The sequence below is a fragment of the Eutrigla gurnardus genome, assembly GCF_963514095.1.
Source record: "Eutrigla gurnardus genome assembly, chromosome: 7".
NCBI lineage: Eukaryota > Metazoa > Chordata > Actinopteri > Perciformes > Triglidae > Eutrigla > Eutrigla gurnardus.
The window spans coordinates 899,018-912,500 of NC_139921.1; the positions used below are offsets into that span (position 1 = coordinate 899,018).

Consider the following 13,483-nt stretch of genomic DNA (forward strand, 5'->3'; position numbering starts at 1 on the left):
AGCTGAACGTTCCAGCAGCACACCAGTCTTTCACTGCTACACGCGGGTTTCCTTCCAGCAGGAGGAAGATGCCACTGCAACTACTTAGCTTTTCTGAATGTGAAATTCTGAATAAACAATCATACAGATTATGTGAATTAAAAAAAAGAAAAAAAGGTTTATTAAATAATCGGTCCACCAAAACTAAAACAAGACGAGGCCAATTCATAGTGCAACTTTCACAAAAACAACAGTCAACACAAAACAGGATTAAGGTGTGTGTGTGTGTGTGTGTGTGTGTGTGTGTGTGTGTACAGTCCAAATTTGTTTCTCAGTTATCACACAGTCAATCCGTCCGCTGACACGAGTTTGTTCTGTTTCTCCATTCTGTTAGCTTAGAACAAATGGAGCTTCTTAATTCATTTAGTGTTTACACGCTTGGGGCTCTAAAATAATGTTGACATGTCACAAGTTTCCATTTAGAGGAGTCACTCTGCTCCAGCTGTTTTCTCTGTGCCGTTGGAAGCCTTTGACTGGCGTCCGTCTCCACAGCTCTGTGCCCCCGTCCCACTGGCGCCCCCGTGTGGTGACTGGTGGTACAGCATGTGAAGCCGCCCTGCGTTCGTGTCTGCATCCTCGGCGCCCTCGCAGCACTTGATCCAGGGCTGAGGAACCGCCTCGATGCCGTAGTGGGCCCCGGCGATGGCCCCCGCCATGCAGGCAATGGTGTCCGTGTCCCCTCCCAGAGCCAGGCTGTAGGCGATCGTCCTCTCAAGGCCGCCGTAGTTCCCCGGCAGACCTTCTCGGGGCTGCAGGCAGTGGAGGACGCAGAAGATGGCCGTGGGGACAGAGTGGAGCGCCGCGATGCCGTTACCTGGAGGGATACATGGTGTGATGACGGGAGTCGAAGGCTCTGCCCAGATGAAACCATGAGGTGAACAGATACTGACCCAGCTCAGAAATGACCTCCTCTATGCTGACCTTGCTCCGGTCCATCAGGTCCCGGACTCTGTGGAGGCGCTCGCAGAACGGCTTCTCCGCCTCCTTGAGGCTGGACACAAACGCTGTGTTAGCAGGGAGACTGACCTCCACACATCTTTGTAGCTTTGTATACCGGTAGCACTCACATTCTGGCATCGCTGCGCGTCGCCTCGTCGGCCTCCACCTCCTCCATCGCTGCGATGAGCCTGCTGATGAACTGCTGGGGCAGGTCCAGCGCCCCCTGCAGGGCGTGGTGCACGGCCAGCGCCTGCAGCACTGCCCCGTTGTACCCCAGGGAGCAGGAGTGGGTGAGCATGGCACCCAGGCGGGCACACTGGAGGGAAAAGGAAAGGTTTAGACGTGGCAGTTCATAACAGGGGCATCGCTAGAACATGCGTGTCACCATGGCAACGGCTGCTGACCCTCTGGACATCAGCTGGGTCGGGGAACGCCAGTGCGAAGGGCGCCGCCCTCATGGCCCCCCCGTTCCCGAAGGAGCCCCGACCATTGAACTGGGCCCGGGCCGGCTGGTACACGTCACTGAGCTGAGGGGAGGACAGCTTCTTCAACACCTGGATCACCCCAGAACCGTAACCACGACCCGGGGACTCACTGTACTCCTTAGCAAACCTGGGGGGGGGGGGAGACCACAGACCGTTGGGTGATGTCCACATTCACATTCACAGCGTGACGAGCAGCGGCGGGTTCTGCTTTACTTGCGAGCCATGTCCTGCTCATCGAAGCTGGCACGGGTGAGGAGAGACTGGACCACACAACGGGCCATCGCTGTGTCATCACTGTACTCCAGGATACCTGCACACACACACACACACACACACACACACGCGCGCACACACACACGCACGCACGCACACACGCACACACGCACGCACACATATATATATATATATATATATATATATATATATATATATATATATATATATAAAAACACACACAAACATACCGGTCAGTACATCTTGCGTCACATATCAGCATTAACAGCATTGATCAACCAGGTGATTAAAGTGAAGGCTGGACTACTGTGTGTGTAGTCCTGGTCACTCATCCCTGCGGGGGGAGTCACTTCCGGTCACGTGAGCGTCGTGCCGTTACAGTACCGGCCCAGTTCACTCCTACCCACCGGTCCCGTTGGTCTCGTCGTCCAGGCTGCTCAGGTGCTGCAGCACGCTCTCCATGGGAACCTCCTCCGCGCCCTCGAACTCCCCGCCGACACAGTCCCCCAGCACGGCCGCGACCAGCGCGCCCCTGAACCGGGACACGGACGCGGGGCCGCCCGCTGCCACCGCCCTCACTGCCGCGGCTGCCATTGCTCCGCAGTTGGAGATACTTCCCACCTAAACCGGAACCACCGGACCGTCAGAGGATGGATGCGGGAGACAACAAGCGTCGAGTCGACTCCCCTGTCTCTTCTACTTCCTGGAAGCGCCGTGACGCCTGCGTGACCCGGATGAGAGCTCGGCAGACATAGACATACACATATATAGAGCGGGCTTTCACACAGGCACAGTGTGGCAGCTGCGTGGTTAGTGTATTTCTATACACGGACACGTTACATACCGTAGTGGATATAATACACGCGATGTGAAAACGGGTCATCATGCATAGTTGTCTTCGATGTCATCACGTTAGTAGATCTAAGCGTCCACCGCTGTGCTATTGTCTTTTACCACAGGCCGGAGCTATTATTAGAACCAACGTTTTTCTGGGCAGGTCTCAACATTATGCTTGTGATAGTAACATGCACGTACCACACGGGGCGATGTTTGCTAACGAATCCAAGCCACAGCTACGGCAGCCTGGTCATGTCAATCACCTCGCTCTTGACTCTCGCGTGAGACTTCAGTCACCGGCAGGCTAATAGGGCTAACGTTGTTAACATTGACCCGAAAAGAATAAGATACTGGAAAAAGCAGAAAATGGATCTAGCCGCAGCAAACAAAAAGAGAGCAAGACCGCCAGGAGGAGGGAGAAAAAAGGTTAGCGAGGACACAAAACTCTGAGTGGATCCATTCAATGGGGGACATTCATAACCGAGTGTCTCGTTTTTATTCATTCTACTGGTAGTCCGTTTTGCTCAAATAGAAATAGATGCATGCCTGTCTCTAGTTCTGGCCTTCTTCCAATAAAGGCCTATGCCGCGATGGGGATTTACGGTACACAAAGCGAAAATCTTTCTCTTTTTTGGCGGTTGGCAAACACATTTTGGTGCATTACCGCCACCAACTGGTATGGAGTGTGGAGCAAATAACCTCAAAACAAAGCGAACACAAAGCGAACATCGGCTTCTCCAATACGGGATTCGTATTTTCAGTTGCCAGTTTTGTGCTGAACTCGAAGGCCACCGTAGGTTCTTTGCTTGTGGGGAGCGGAAGGGTGATTCAGTTGCTTGTAATCTGCAACCTCGCCGCTAGGTGCCGCCACATCCGACACCGCAGTATTTTAGTGGGTTTACAAGCACTATTGTTCCGTATTTTCATAACGTGTATCCAACATAATCCGGCTGCTTCGTCGCGTTTACGTCAGCATCCCAACGATTAGCATCGTTAGCCGCTAGCACCCCGTCAGAGGTGGGCGGGCGTTCAGCGGCGTCCGCAGCAGCGTAATTAAACATGGCGGACTCGGAGGAATTCAGACTCAAACGGTTGAAGGTAAGAAACCAGACCTATCGTATATTCCTAGCAGCACCCGGGCGGTGAGCTCAACCGTTTAACCGACGTAGCAACACGGCCAACGCATTTTAATTATCGCCCGCTAGCTTCCGGTCGAGATTTGCATATTGAAGCTAACATTAGCTAGCTGGTTGAACGTGAAGAGCCCGTCGCCTGCTGCTGTTGTGCAGCGACGCAGAGCCCTGTCTTTAAAACAAGACACTGTGATTATCTGTTCACGGCCAACAGCACAGACGCAGGTCTACTGATCCGGACCCGCCGCCGCCGTGCAGCCGGTCCCACAAAGCGTCGCTGCTGCGGGCAACGCAACGTGCAGGTGTTACTCAACCAACGTGCGAGTCACTGTTATTGTTACACAAACACTCCGGGAACCACGTCAACGTTTTATCGGGTTGTTTGTCTGTGACACTGTGCGTTTACAAACATGCCAGGACGCGATAAATGGACGTTTTTTTCCATGGAGTTTGGTGGGACGCCCCACCCCCCCGTCCCCGTAATTGTGGGGAAACAGATACTGATGTGTAGAGTTTGGTCCCGGGACCAGCTTCTCTGGGTTTAGGGGTAGACAACTGTGTGAGCTGGATCCTAACTGGGATAAATGTAAATCTGAGAAACAGAAGCCACAGGTTATCAGGTGACTTTATTCCCCCAAAGGAGTCTGAGTACAGAATTGTGTGATTTGTTTTGTAGAAGTTGTTATGAGGTTTTTAGTAGTCATGAGGTTTGACAGTGAGGAAGATTAAAGTGCAGTGGCCCTCGTTAATGCCCCCAACCCTTTTCTCCCCTCCAGCACGAGGAGCGCCTGTCCAGAGTGTTTGATGAAGTGATGGGGCTCGGAGACTTCGCCGACTCCTCCCGGGGCTCTGCCAGCTCCTCCAGGAGCGGCGGTCAGGACGAGACAAAGGGAGCGGACGAAGCTTCAGGACAAGACGAAGGCAAGCCGGTAGAAGAAGAGGACAGCAACGGCAGCAGACAGGAAGAAAAGATGGACGAGGGGATGGAAGAGTCGTCCTTTCCTCGCAGCTCCTCCCCTTCCTCTGTCCAGAACTCCTCGTTTGCCATGGGAACCACCGAAAGAGGAGGGAAAGGAGGGGCAGCATGTGACGATGCACTGGATGGCCTCCCCTCATTTGGGCCAGAACAAGAAGAGGAGGAAGACTGGCACTATGCTCTGCCAATGGGCTCGGGGGAGGGTGTTCATGTGGGGAAGACAAACCGGAAAACGGGCCCACCAGGAGTGGGAAACAAGGACGGACCCGTTCTTCCCAGACCGGAGGAGGAGGAGGAGGAGCCAGAGAGGGAAGGCAGCACTGAGTCTGCTAACACCTCCCACTCCTCGAAGGACCACACACCTGAGAACAGCCGAGGTAAGGCGTGCTCTCTGGCAGGCTCATAGTGATGTTATCCAGCAGGTAGGGCGGGGCTAATGGAAGACACGAGTGCGTTAGGAGACGTAGGATCCAGTATGGGGGGGTCTATACTGGAGACTAAGTCAGGATATCTTGGCCTTGCATTATCTGTTGCTATAAGTCTGTCCTCTTTATGGAAGAGCAATATTAATGTCTGCCGTTGTCCTTTGGAGCCACAAGCAGATGGACTCTGTTGACTGCTGTTGGAGACTGTTGTTTAGAGAGCGGTGTGATTCGGTGTTCTGCATAAATATTCCCGTCTAGTGGGATTTCTCCTTGTCATCTATCGGTTACAGGCCTCTTCCTCTGTCCACAGAGAAATGAATCAGGCTGACGATTCCCCTGCATAGCAAAACTTACCCAGATGCTTTTTTTTAATTAGTTAGCTCAGCCTCTTTCCATTAATTAGTATTCTCAGCATATTAGTATTCTCAGCATATGTAACTAGACCGTTGAACAAGATTGGATGCCATCACATGGAAGTTGGAGCCTTGTTCTTTTAGTTTCATGGAGTGTTTTTCTTTCTACCCTTCTGACAGACGGAGGCGTCCTGAACCAGACTGAGGAGACTGAAGATAGCCAGGAGGGAGAGGGAGAGGTAGGAATCTGGACACATTGTCATCAAATCATCACGTGTTTGAACCCTCAGCAGGTGATTTGAACGCTGTATTATTTCAGAGGTCAGAGGCGGCTCCACTGGAGGACAGTAATCCCCCAACGATGTCTGCTCCTATTAATATTAAAGATGAGCCCATTGATGAGGGCTACGACAACGCGTTGCTGCCTCAGAGCTCCATCAGACAGATCAAAGAGGAGCTGGAGAACCAGGAGGTAGGTGGACCTTCTCAGAGTGCATCTGCTGATTATGTTCATTTTCAGATTGAATACAAATCTGAAAGAGAATGTGATTTCTTAATGTGTCACTTCAGGAGGAGCTGAGGATCAGCTCCGTCTACTCTGTAGGAGGAGGTAACGCCTTCGCATCGCCTCCCGGTGAGTTCAGTTCTTCTTCTTCTGTTGTTTCTCTGGTCCTAACAGCAGAGCTGAGGAGGTGTCGGGTCATACTGTGACCTGTTCATGGAAGTGGTCAAAGTCTGTGGCTTTAAAGCAGGATACTGCCTGCAGTCCAGGCTGAACAGACCATACCAGTGGTTTTGTTCAGGCCAAACACCGATATCTTAATACCGTATTTGTGTTGTTGAAGAGAGGCTGTGCAGTCAGGACGACCGCACACACCGAGTTATTTCAGTTAAAGTTAGAAATGATGATCACAAGATGTGGGCTTGCAAAGATGCACAAAAATAGACTCATGACTAAAACTACCCTAAAAATCTAAACTCACCTTTTCATACTCGTACGTGATGGGCAGGCTTTTGCTGGGTTGCTGTCTAAGTGCTTCCTGGCTTTCAGCTGCAGGGTTGGACCGTGACCAGGACGGGCCAAACGTGATCCAAACGATAATCCTTCTTCTTCTTCTTGACCAACCTTTCCCCTCTTCTCCACTCCAGTGCCAGCAGCAGTGGCAGCTCCCCCTACCACGGCCATTTTCATCCCAGGTCGAGGTGCTCTGATCCAGTCCATGGCTCCCCTCCCCCTCAGACCGCCAGCTCCCATCCCCAGTTCCCTACCAGCGCTGGTCCCGGCAGCACCACGGCCGCCGCCGCCCGCCGTCCCCGGCAGCGTTCGCTGCAGCGGCTGCTCCAAGGTAGCGTTGTGCTTCTCTGCATACATGTGCACATCATACTGTTATTATTAACCATTAACTCGGTTTTGAATGTGTTAATGTCTCCGTTTCTTGCAGGTTCTGCTGAAAGGCCAAACGGCTTTCCAGAGAAAAGGTTCCACGCAGCTGTTCTGCTCAACAGTCTGTCTGACGGGCCACCTGCCCGTCGCCACCAAGAACCGGTCCTGCTGCCAGTGCAACCGGTACGTCTGACATCCGCAGCGTTGGAGCCAGAGCAAACAAGAATACGGGAGCGTAGCAAGACATTTCCACCATATTGATAACAGCTAGAGCTTCTTACTAACTCCATATATAAACACCTCTAACACCTTCTATTCCACATTTAATTCCATCGTGGCCTCATGAAGAAGTCTTGGCTCAGCGGTCAGAATCCTTAACTCGTAAATTAAATGTGTTTGTAGTTTTTCTTTCCCATTATTTCACTCTACATAACGTCGTTTTTGTTTAACATGAACAGCGATTATCTCAGTTTGTTATTACATTTGAGATGGACCACTGGAACAACGTATACATATCATTTTGACTCGCACTGACTTCTTACCTTCTATCCAGGTAAAAAACTTGCTGGAACTGTTTAAACATTCAAGCATGAAAGCATAATAAAGAAGATGTCTTTCACTTGAATATTTAACTCTGTTTCTGCTGCTCTGCAGGGAGATCCTCCAGCCCCGGGACATGATCACCATCCCGGCCGACGACAGCTCCTTCTTTAACTTCTGTGGCCAGTTCTGTCTGTCCGTCTTCAGACACAAGAAGAAACAGACCGACAAGGTTCCCGATAAACGCCTGGAGAGGAAACCCGAGAAGCCGCCGGAGAAACCGGCGGAGCGGCCGCCGGACAAACCCGTCTGCAGCGTCTGCAGAGTGGCTAACAGGGTGAGAGGCTCAAACGCCCAGTTTTGACAGTGAAGGCGGGTTGGTGGAGATGAGGAGTGTCTAATATCTTCTCCTTGTGCTTGATCTCCGCAGATTGAGCATGAGGTCACCCATCAAGGTCGTCTGCACAGACTCTGTAGTGATGCTTGCTTTGTTACTTGGCGCAAAATGCGGCACTTGGCCATGAACTGCTGTGAAGGCTGTGGCCTCTACTGCAGCAGCAGCTCCTGTCAGACGCTCACCATCGACCGGTCGCAGCTCAACTTCTGTGGGCCCACCTGTATCGGCACCTACAAACAGGTATCAGCATGTGTGACCAGCACGTAGCCGGCAGGCCAGGAAGCTGGCCAGCAGGCCCGTAGGGCAGTAGGCCGGTAGATCAGCAGGACGGTAGATCAGCAGGCCAGTAGATCAGCAGGCCAGTAGGCCAACAGGTCAGCAGGCCGGTAGATCAGCAGGCCGGTAGATCAGTAGGCCAGCAGGACGGTAGATCAGCAGGACGGTAGATCAGCAGGACGGTAGATCAGCAGGCCAGTAGGTCAGCAGGCCGGTAGATCAGCAGGTCAGCAGGACGGTGGATCAGCAGGACGGTAGATCAGCAGGACGGTAGATCAGCAGGACGGTAGAGCAGCAGGCCGGTAGATCAGTAGGCCGGTAGATCAGCAGGTCAGCAGGGCGGTAGATCAGCAGGGCGGTAGATCAGCAGGACGGTAGAGCAGCAGGCCGGTAGATCAGTAGGCCGGTAGATCAGTAGGTCAGCAGGACGGTAGATCAGCAGGTCAGCAGGACGGTAGATCAGCAGGACGGTAGATCAGTAGGTCAGCAGGACGGTAGATCAGCAGGACGGTAGATCAGTAGGACGGTAGATCAGTAGGCCGGTAGATCAGCAGGCCGGTAGATCAGCAGGCCCGTAGGGCAGTAGGCCAGTAGGGCAGTAGGCCAGCAGGACGGTAGATCAGCAGGTCAGCAGGACGGTAGATCTGCAGGCCCGTAGTCCAGCAGGCCAGTAGGGCAGTAGGCCGGCAGGTCAGTAGGCCAGTAGGGCAGTAGGCCAGCAGGTCAGCAGGCCCGTAGTCCAGTAGTCCAGCAGGCCATCGGCGTAAAGAGCTTCAACCCTCCTCGTCTTCCCACAGAGCTGCAGGAAGACGGTGGAGTGTGCCTGCTGTCACAAGATGGCCGTCGTGTCCTTCACCATCATGGAGCGAGACCAGCGGGGCAAAGTCCAGCTCTACTGCTCATCTGGTTGTGTGGAGCAGAGCCGGCCCCCCCGACACATGCTGTCTGGTAGGACACACACACACTTGTTTAGCCCCGGTGAGTCTTCATGTGCAGCGCTGTGAAGACTGTTTCATGTAGAAAAGTGGATATTTAAAGGACACTTTGAAGAGTTACATCTGCAACACAATGAACCTCGTGTCATCCTCACACATAGTGAACCTTTTTAAGAACCCGGGACGGGTTTCATCATGAACTAATCCACAGGCTGCTCCCTGTTCCCTGTAGGTGCTGCTTTCCCCTGCTGTCTGTGCAAAGTGTCGGCTGTGCCTCAGTATCACCTGGCCATGGTGGACGGCACCATCCGTAACTTCTGCTCCTACGACTGTGTGTCCATATACAGGGTAACGGCACCAGCACACACACCTTTCTGTTCCACACACGATCCAGTAGTCAACATGCTGTTGTAATGCCCTCCTTTACAGAAGTCCGGTATCACCTCCCAGCCAGACCTCACCAATGGAACCTCCGTTATGAGGGACCCCTCCCTCAGAGATGCCCCCAAAGCAGGGCCCTCTAGTGGAGCCAGCTCAGTCCCTCCCATCCCTCAGGACTACTCGTCTCCAGTCCCCTACCCTGGCCACCATCCCAGTCATACCTCAGTGCCCCCGCTGGTGCCTTCCTACACAGCCATGTCTTCCCCCTCTGTCCCGGGGCAAGCCCAGGCCAGGGCGCCTGCTGGTCAGACCCTGAAACCAGCAGAAGACGGGCCCAGTGTCCCCTCAAAGCTCACCTGCCATCAGTGCAGCAAACGCTTCAGTGTGAAGCCACTGCTGTTCAGCCACCAAGTAAGGAGTCTCGGCATGTACGCTGTTCCCCACACACACCTCCCCACCATGACGAGCATATCTGTTCCTGCAGGGTCGTATCTCCATGTTCTGCAGCAAGGCGTGCTGCGAGCAGTACAAGACCCAGAAGAATGTCCTGATGTTGTGTGAGGGCTGCAAGCAGGAGAAACTGCTCTTTGACACCATCAGCTACAACCAACAGGACCTTATCTTCTGCAGTGAGAGTGAGTTCCCCTGCATCTATCTCTATAGTGTATCCCTATACTGTGTCATCTATCCCTATAGATGGATAGTGCAGATCCGTTGGAGGTGGGGTTGTGTGAGGTACTTATGACGGTGTATTAGCTACAGTAGATGCCGGTCGGCACACCACCTCACATCAAAAACATCTGCTTAATTCATTATAATTGCAGATAATGAGGGATTCATTCTGACCTTCCATACTTCATAATCAGTGGATTGGTTCTTTCATGTAAATGATGTGTTCCAGGCTGTAAGCTGCTGTTGAAACGTGCGCTGACCTGGCGTCCCTGCTCCTACTGCTCCGGCTTCAGCCAGAAGATGCTGCACAGCCACTACGGAGGCCGGCTGGAGGAGTTCTGTAGACCACATTGCATGTCCCAGTACACCGTGCTCTACTACGGGGTGAGGAGGCGTCCCACTGCACCGGTCCGGTCCATCGAGCACTGTGTCATGTTTCTGTCTCCTCTCCCTCCAGATGGGTCGATGTGACGGCTGCAGGAAGCAGGGCTACATGAGTGAGAAGCTGCAGTGCTTGGGCTCGGTCCGTAACTTCTGCACGCTGCCTTGCCTGCTGCAGTACTGCTACCTGCATTTTGAGCCGAGCCAACACCCCGGCAGCAACGGTGCAGCCCCTCAAACTCCGTATGGTAAATAATTACCTCGGGTGGTGCCGACACTCATGCCCGTGAACATGACACTTCCAAAATGGTGTTTTAGTCCCAGCTAGCAGAAGTAGACGTGGTTCCTCGGTGTGTTTTAGTCCCAGCTAGCAGAAGTAGACGTGGTTCCTCGGTGTGTTTTAGTCCCAGCTAACGGAAGTAGACGTGGTTCCTCGGTGTGTTTTAGTTCCAGCTAACATAAGTAGACATGGTTCCTCTGTGTGTTTTAGTTCCAGCTAACAGAAGTAGACGTGGTTCCTCGGTGTGTTTTAGTCCCAGCTAAAAGAAGTAGACGTGGTTCCTTGGCTTGTTTTAGTCCCAGCTAACAGAAGTAGACGTGGTTCCTCGGCTTGTTTTAGTCCCAGCTAACAGAAGTAGACGTGGTTCCTTGGCTTGTTTTAGTCCCAGCTAACAGAAGTAGACGTGGTTCCTTGGCTTGTTTTAGTTCGAACTTACAGAAGTAGACATGGTTCCTCGGTGTGTTTTAGTCCCAGCTAAAAGAAGTAGACGTGGTTCCTCGGCGTGTTTTAGTCCCAGCTAAAAGAAGTAGACGTGGTTCCTTGGCGTGTTTTAGTTCGAACTTACAGAAGTAGACATGGTTCCTTGGCGTGTTTTAGTCCCAGCTAAAAGAAGTAGACGTGGTTCCTCAAGGTGTTTTAGTCCCAGCTAACAGAAGTAGACATGGTTCCTCGGTGTGTTTTAGTCCCAGCTAAAAGAAGTAGACATGGTTCCTCGGCGTGTTTTAGTCCCAGCTAACAGAAGTAGACGTGGTTCCTCGGTGTGTTTTAGTCCCAGCTAACAGAAGTAGACATGGTTCCTCGGCGTGTTTTAGTCCCAGCTAACAGAAGTAGACGTGGTTCCTCGGCGTGTTTTAGTCCCAGCTAACAGAAGTAGACGTGGTTCCTCGGCGTGTTTTAGTCCCAACTAACAGAAGTAGACGTGGTTCCTCCGCGTGTTTTAGTCCCAGCTAACAGAAGTAGACGTGGTTCCTCGGCGTGTTTTAGTCCCAGCTAACAGAAGTAGACGTGGTTCCTCGGCTTGTTTTAGTCCCAGCTAACAGAAGTAGACGTGGTTCCTCGGCGTGTTTTAGTCCCAGCTAACAGAAGTAGACGTGGTTCCTCTGTGTGTTTTAGTTCGAACTAACAGAAGTAGACATGGTTCCTCGGCGTGTTTTAGTCCCAGCTAAAAGAAGTAGACGTGGTTCCTCTGTGTGTTTTAGTCCCAGCTAAAAGAAGTAGACGTGGTTCCTCGGCGTGTTTTAGTCCCAGCTAACAGAAGTAGACGTGGTTCCTCGGCGTGTTTTAGTCCCAGCTAACAGAAGTAGACGTGGTTCCTTGGTGTGTTTTAGTCCCAGCTAACAGAAGAAGACGTGGTTCCTCGGCGTGTTTTAGTTCGAACTAACAGAAGTAGACATGGTTCCTCGGTGTGTTTTAGTCCCAGCTAACAGAAGTAGACGTGGTTCCTCGGTGTGTTTCAGTCCCAGCTAACAGAAGTAGACGTGGTTCCTCGGTGTGTTTTAGTCCCAGCTAACAGAAGTAGACGTGGTTCCTCGTGTGTTTTAGTCCCAGCTAACAGAAGTAGACGTGGTTCCTCGGCTTGTTTTAGTCCCAGCTAACAGAAGTAGACGTGGTTCCTTGGCTTGTTTTAGTTAGAACTTACAGAAGTAGACATGGTTCCTCGGTGTGTTTTAGTTCCAGCTAACATAAGTAGACGTGGTTCCTTGGCTTGTTTTAGTCCCAGCTAACAGAAGTAGACGTGGTTCCTTGGCTTGTTTTAGTTCGAACTTACAGAAGTAGACATGGTTCCTCGGTGTGTTTTAGTCCCAGCTAAAAGAAGTAGACGTGGTTCCTCGGCGTGTTTTAGTCCCAGCTAAAAGAAGTAGACGTGGTTCCTTGGCGTGTTTTAGTTCGAACTTACAGAAGTAGACATGGTTCCTTGGCGTGTTTTAGTCCCAGCTAACAGAAGTAGACATGGTTCATCGGTGTGTTTTACTCCCAGCTAAAAGAAGTAGACGTGGTTCCTCGGTGTGTTTTAGTCCCAGCTAACAGAAGAAGACGTGGTTCCTCGGCGTGTATTAGTTCCAGCTAACATAAGTAGACGTGGTTCCTTGGCTTGTTTTAGTCCCAGCTAACAGAAGTAGACGTGGTTCCTCGGCTTGTTTTAGTCCCAGCTAACAGAAGTAGACGTGGTTCCTCTGTGTGTTTTAGTTCCAGCTAACATAAGTAGACGTGGTTCCTTGGCTTGTTTTAGTCCCAGCTAACATAAGTAGACGTGGTTCCTTGGCTTGTTTTAGTTCGAACTTACAGAAGTAGACATGGTTCCTCGGTGTGTTTTAGTCCCAGCTAAAAGAAGTAGACGTGGTTCCTCGACGTGTTTTAGTCCCAGCTAAAAGAAGTAGACGTGGTTCCTTGGCGTGTTTTAGTTCGAACTTACAGAAGTAGACATGGTTCCTTGGCGTGTTTTAGTCCCAGCTAAAAGAAGTAGACGTGGTTCCTCAAGGTGTTTTAGTCCCAGCTAACAGAAGTAGACATGGTTCCTCGGTGTGTTTTAGTCCCAGCTAAAAGAAGTAGACGTGGTTCCTCAAGGTGTTTTAGTCCCAGCTAACAGAAGTAGACGTGGTTCCTCGGCGTGTTTTAGTCCCAGCTAACAGAAGTAGACGTGGTTCCTCGGTGTGTTTTAGTCCCAGCTAACAGAAGTAGACGTGGTTCCTCGGCGTGTTTTAGTCCCAGCTAACATAAGTAGACGTGGTTCCTCGGCGTGTTTCAGTCCCAGCTAACAGAAGTAGACGTGGTTCCTCGGCGTGTTTTAGTCCCAGCTAACAGAAGTAGACGTGGTT

General features: G+C 51.7%; 2 protein-coding genes across 3 annotated transcripts in view; one reads left to right on the forward strand and one right to left on the reverse strand.

Annotated features, from left to right (window-relative positions):
- Window positions 1-137: 137 nt before the first annotated feature.
- Window positions 138-2,434, reverse strand: adprs (ADP-ribosylserine hydrolase). Its single transcript, XM_084013499.1, has 6 exons — window positions 2,105-2,434; window positions 1,677-1,773; window positions 1,383-1,590; window positions 1,107-1,294; window positions 930-1,030; window positions 138-853 (listed from the first exon to the last, which is right to left on the reverse strand). The coding sequence occupies exons 1-6, from the start codon at window positions 2,289-2,291 to the stop codon at window positions 468-470; spliced, it is 1,167 nt and encodes a 388-aa protein (XP_083869625.1). The 5' UTR covers window positions 2,292-2,434; the 3' UTR covers window positions 138-467.
- Window positions 2,435-2,529: 95 nt separating this feature from the next.
- The window catches only part of LOC311016026 (zinc finger MYM-type protein 4-like), a 29,034-nt gene continuing 18,080 nt past the window's right edge, over window positions 2,530-13,483 (forward strand). The window contains exons 1-15 of one of the 2 annotated variants that reach the window (XM_084013497.1): window positions 2,530-2,960; window positions 4,444-5,020; window positions 5,602-5,660; window positions 5,741-5,893; window positions 5,992-6,055; window positions 6,571-6,767; window positions 6,864-6,988; window positions 7,460-7,682; window positions 7,776-7,982; window positions 8,816-8,966; window positions 9,186-9,301; window positions 9,383-9,745; window positions 9,819-9,969; window positions 10,236-10,390; window positions 10,464-10,635. In XM_084013497.1, the coding sequence (XP_083869623.1) occupies window positions 2,901-2,960; window positions 4,444-5,020; window positions 5,602-5,660; window positions 5,741-5,893; window positions 5,992-6,055; window positions 6,571-6,767; window positions 6,864-6,988; window positions 7,460-7,682; window positions 7,776-7,982; window positions 8,816-8,966; window positions 9,186-9,301; window positions 9,383-9,745; window positions 9,819-9,969; window positions 10,236-10,390; window positions 10,464-10,635 (2,773 nt within the window). In that variant the 5' untranslated portion in view covers window positions 2,530-2,900. Of the gene's footprint in view, window positions 2,961-3,008; window positions 3,633-4,443; window positions 5,021-5,601; window positions 5,661-5,740; window positions 5,894-5,991; window positions 6,056-6,570; window positions 6,768-6,863; window positions 6,989-7,459; window positions 7,683-7,775; window positions 7,983-8,815; window positions 8,967-9,185; window positions 9,302-9,382; window positions 9,746-9,818; window positions 9,970-10,235; window positions 10,391-10,463; window positions 10,636-13,483 lie in introns of those variants that run through there. The other variant, XM_084013498.1, reaches the window with a different exon arrangement.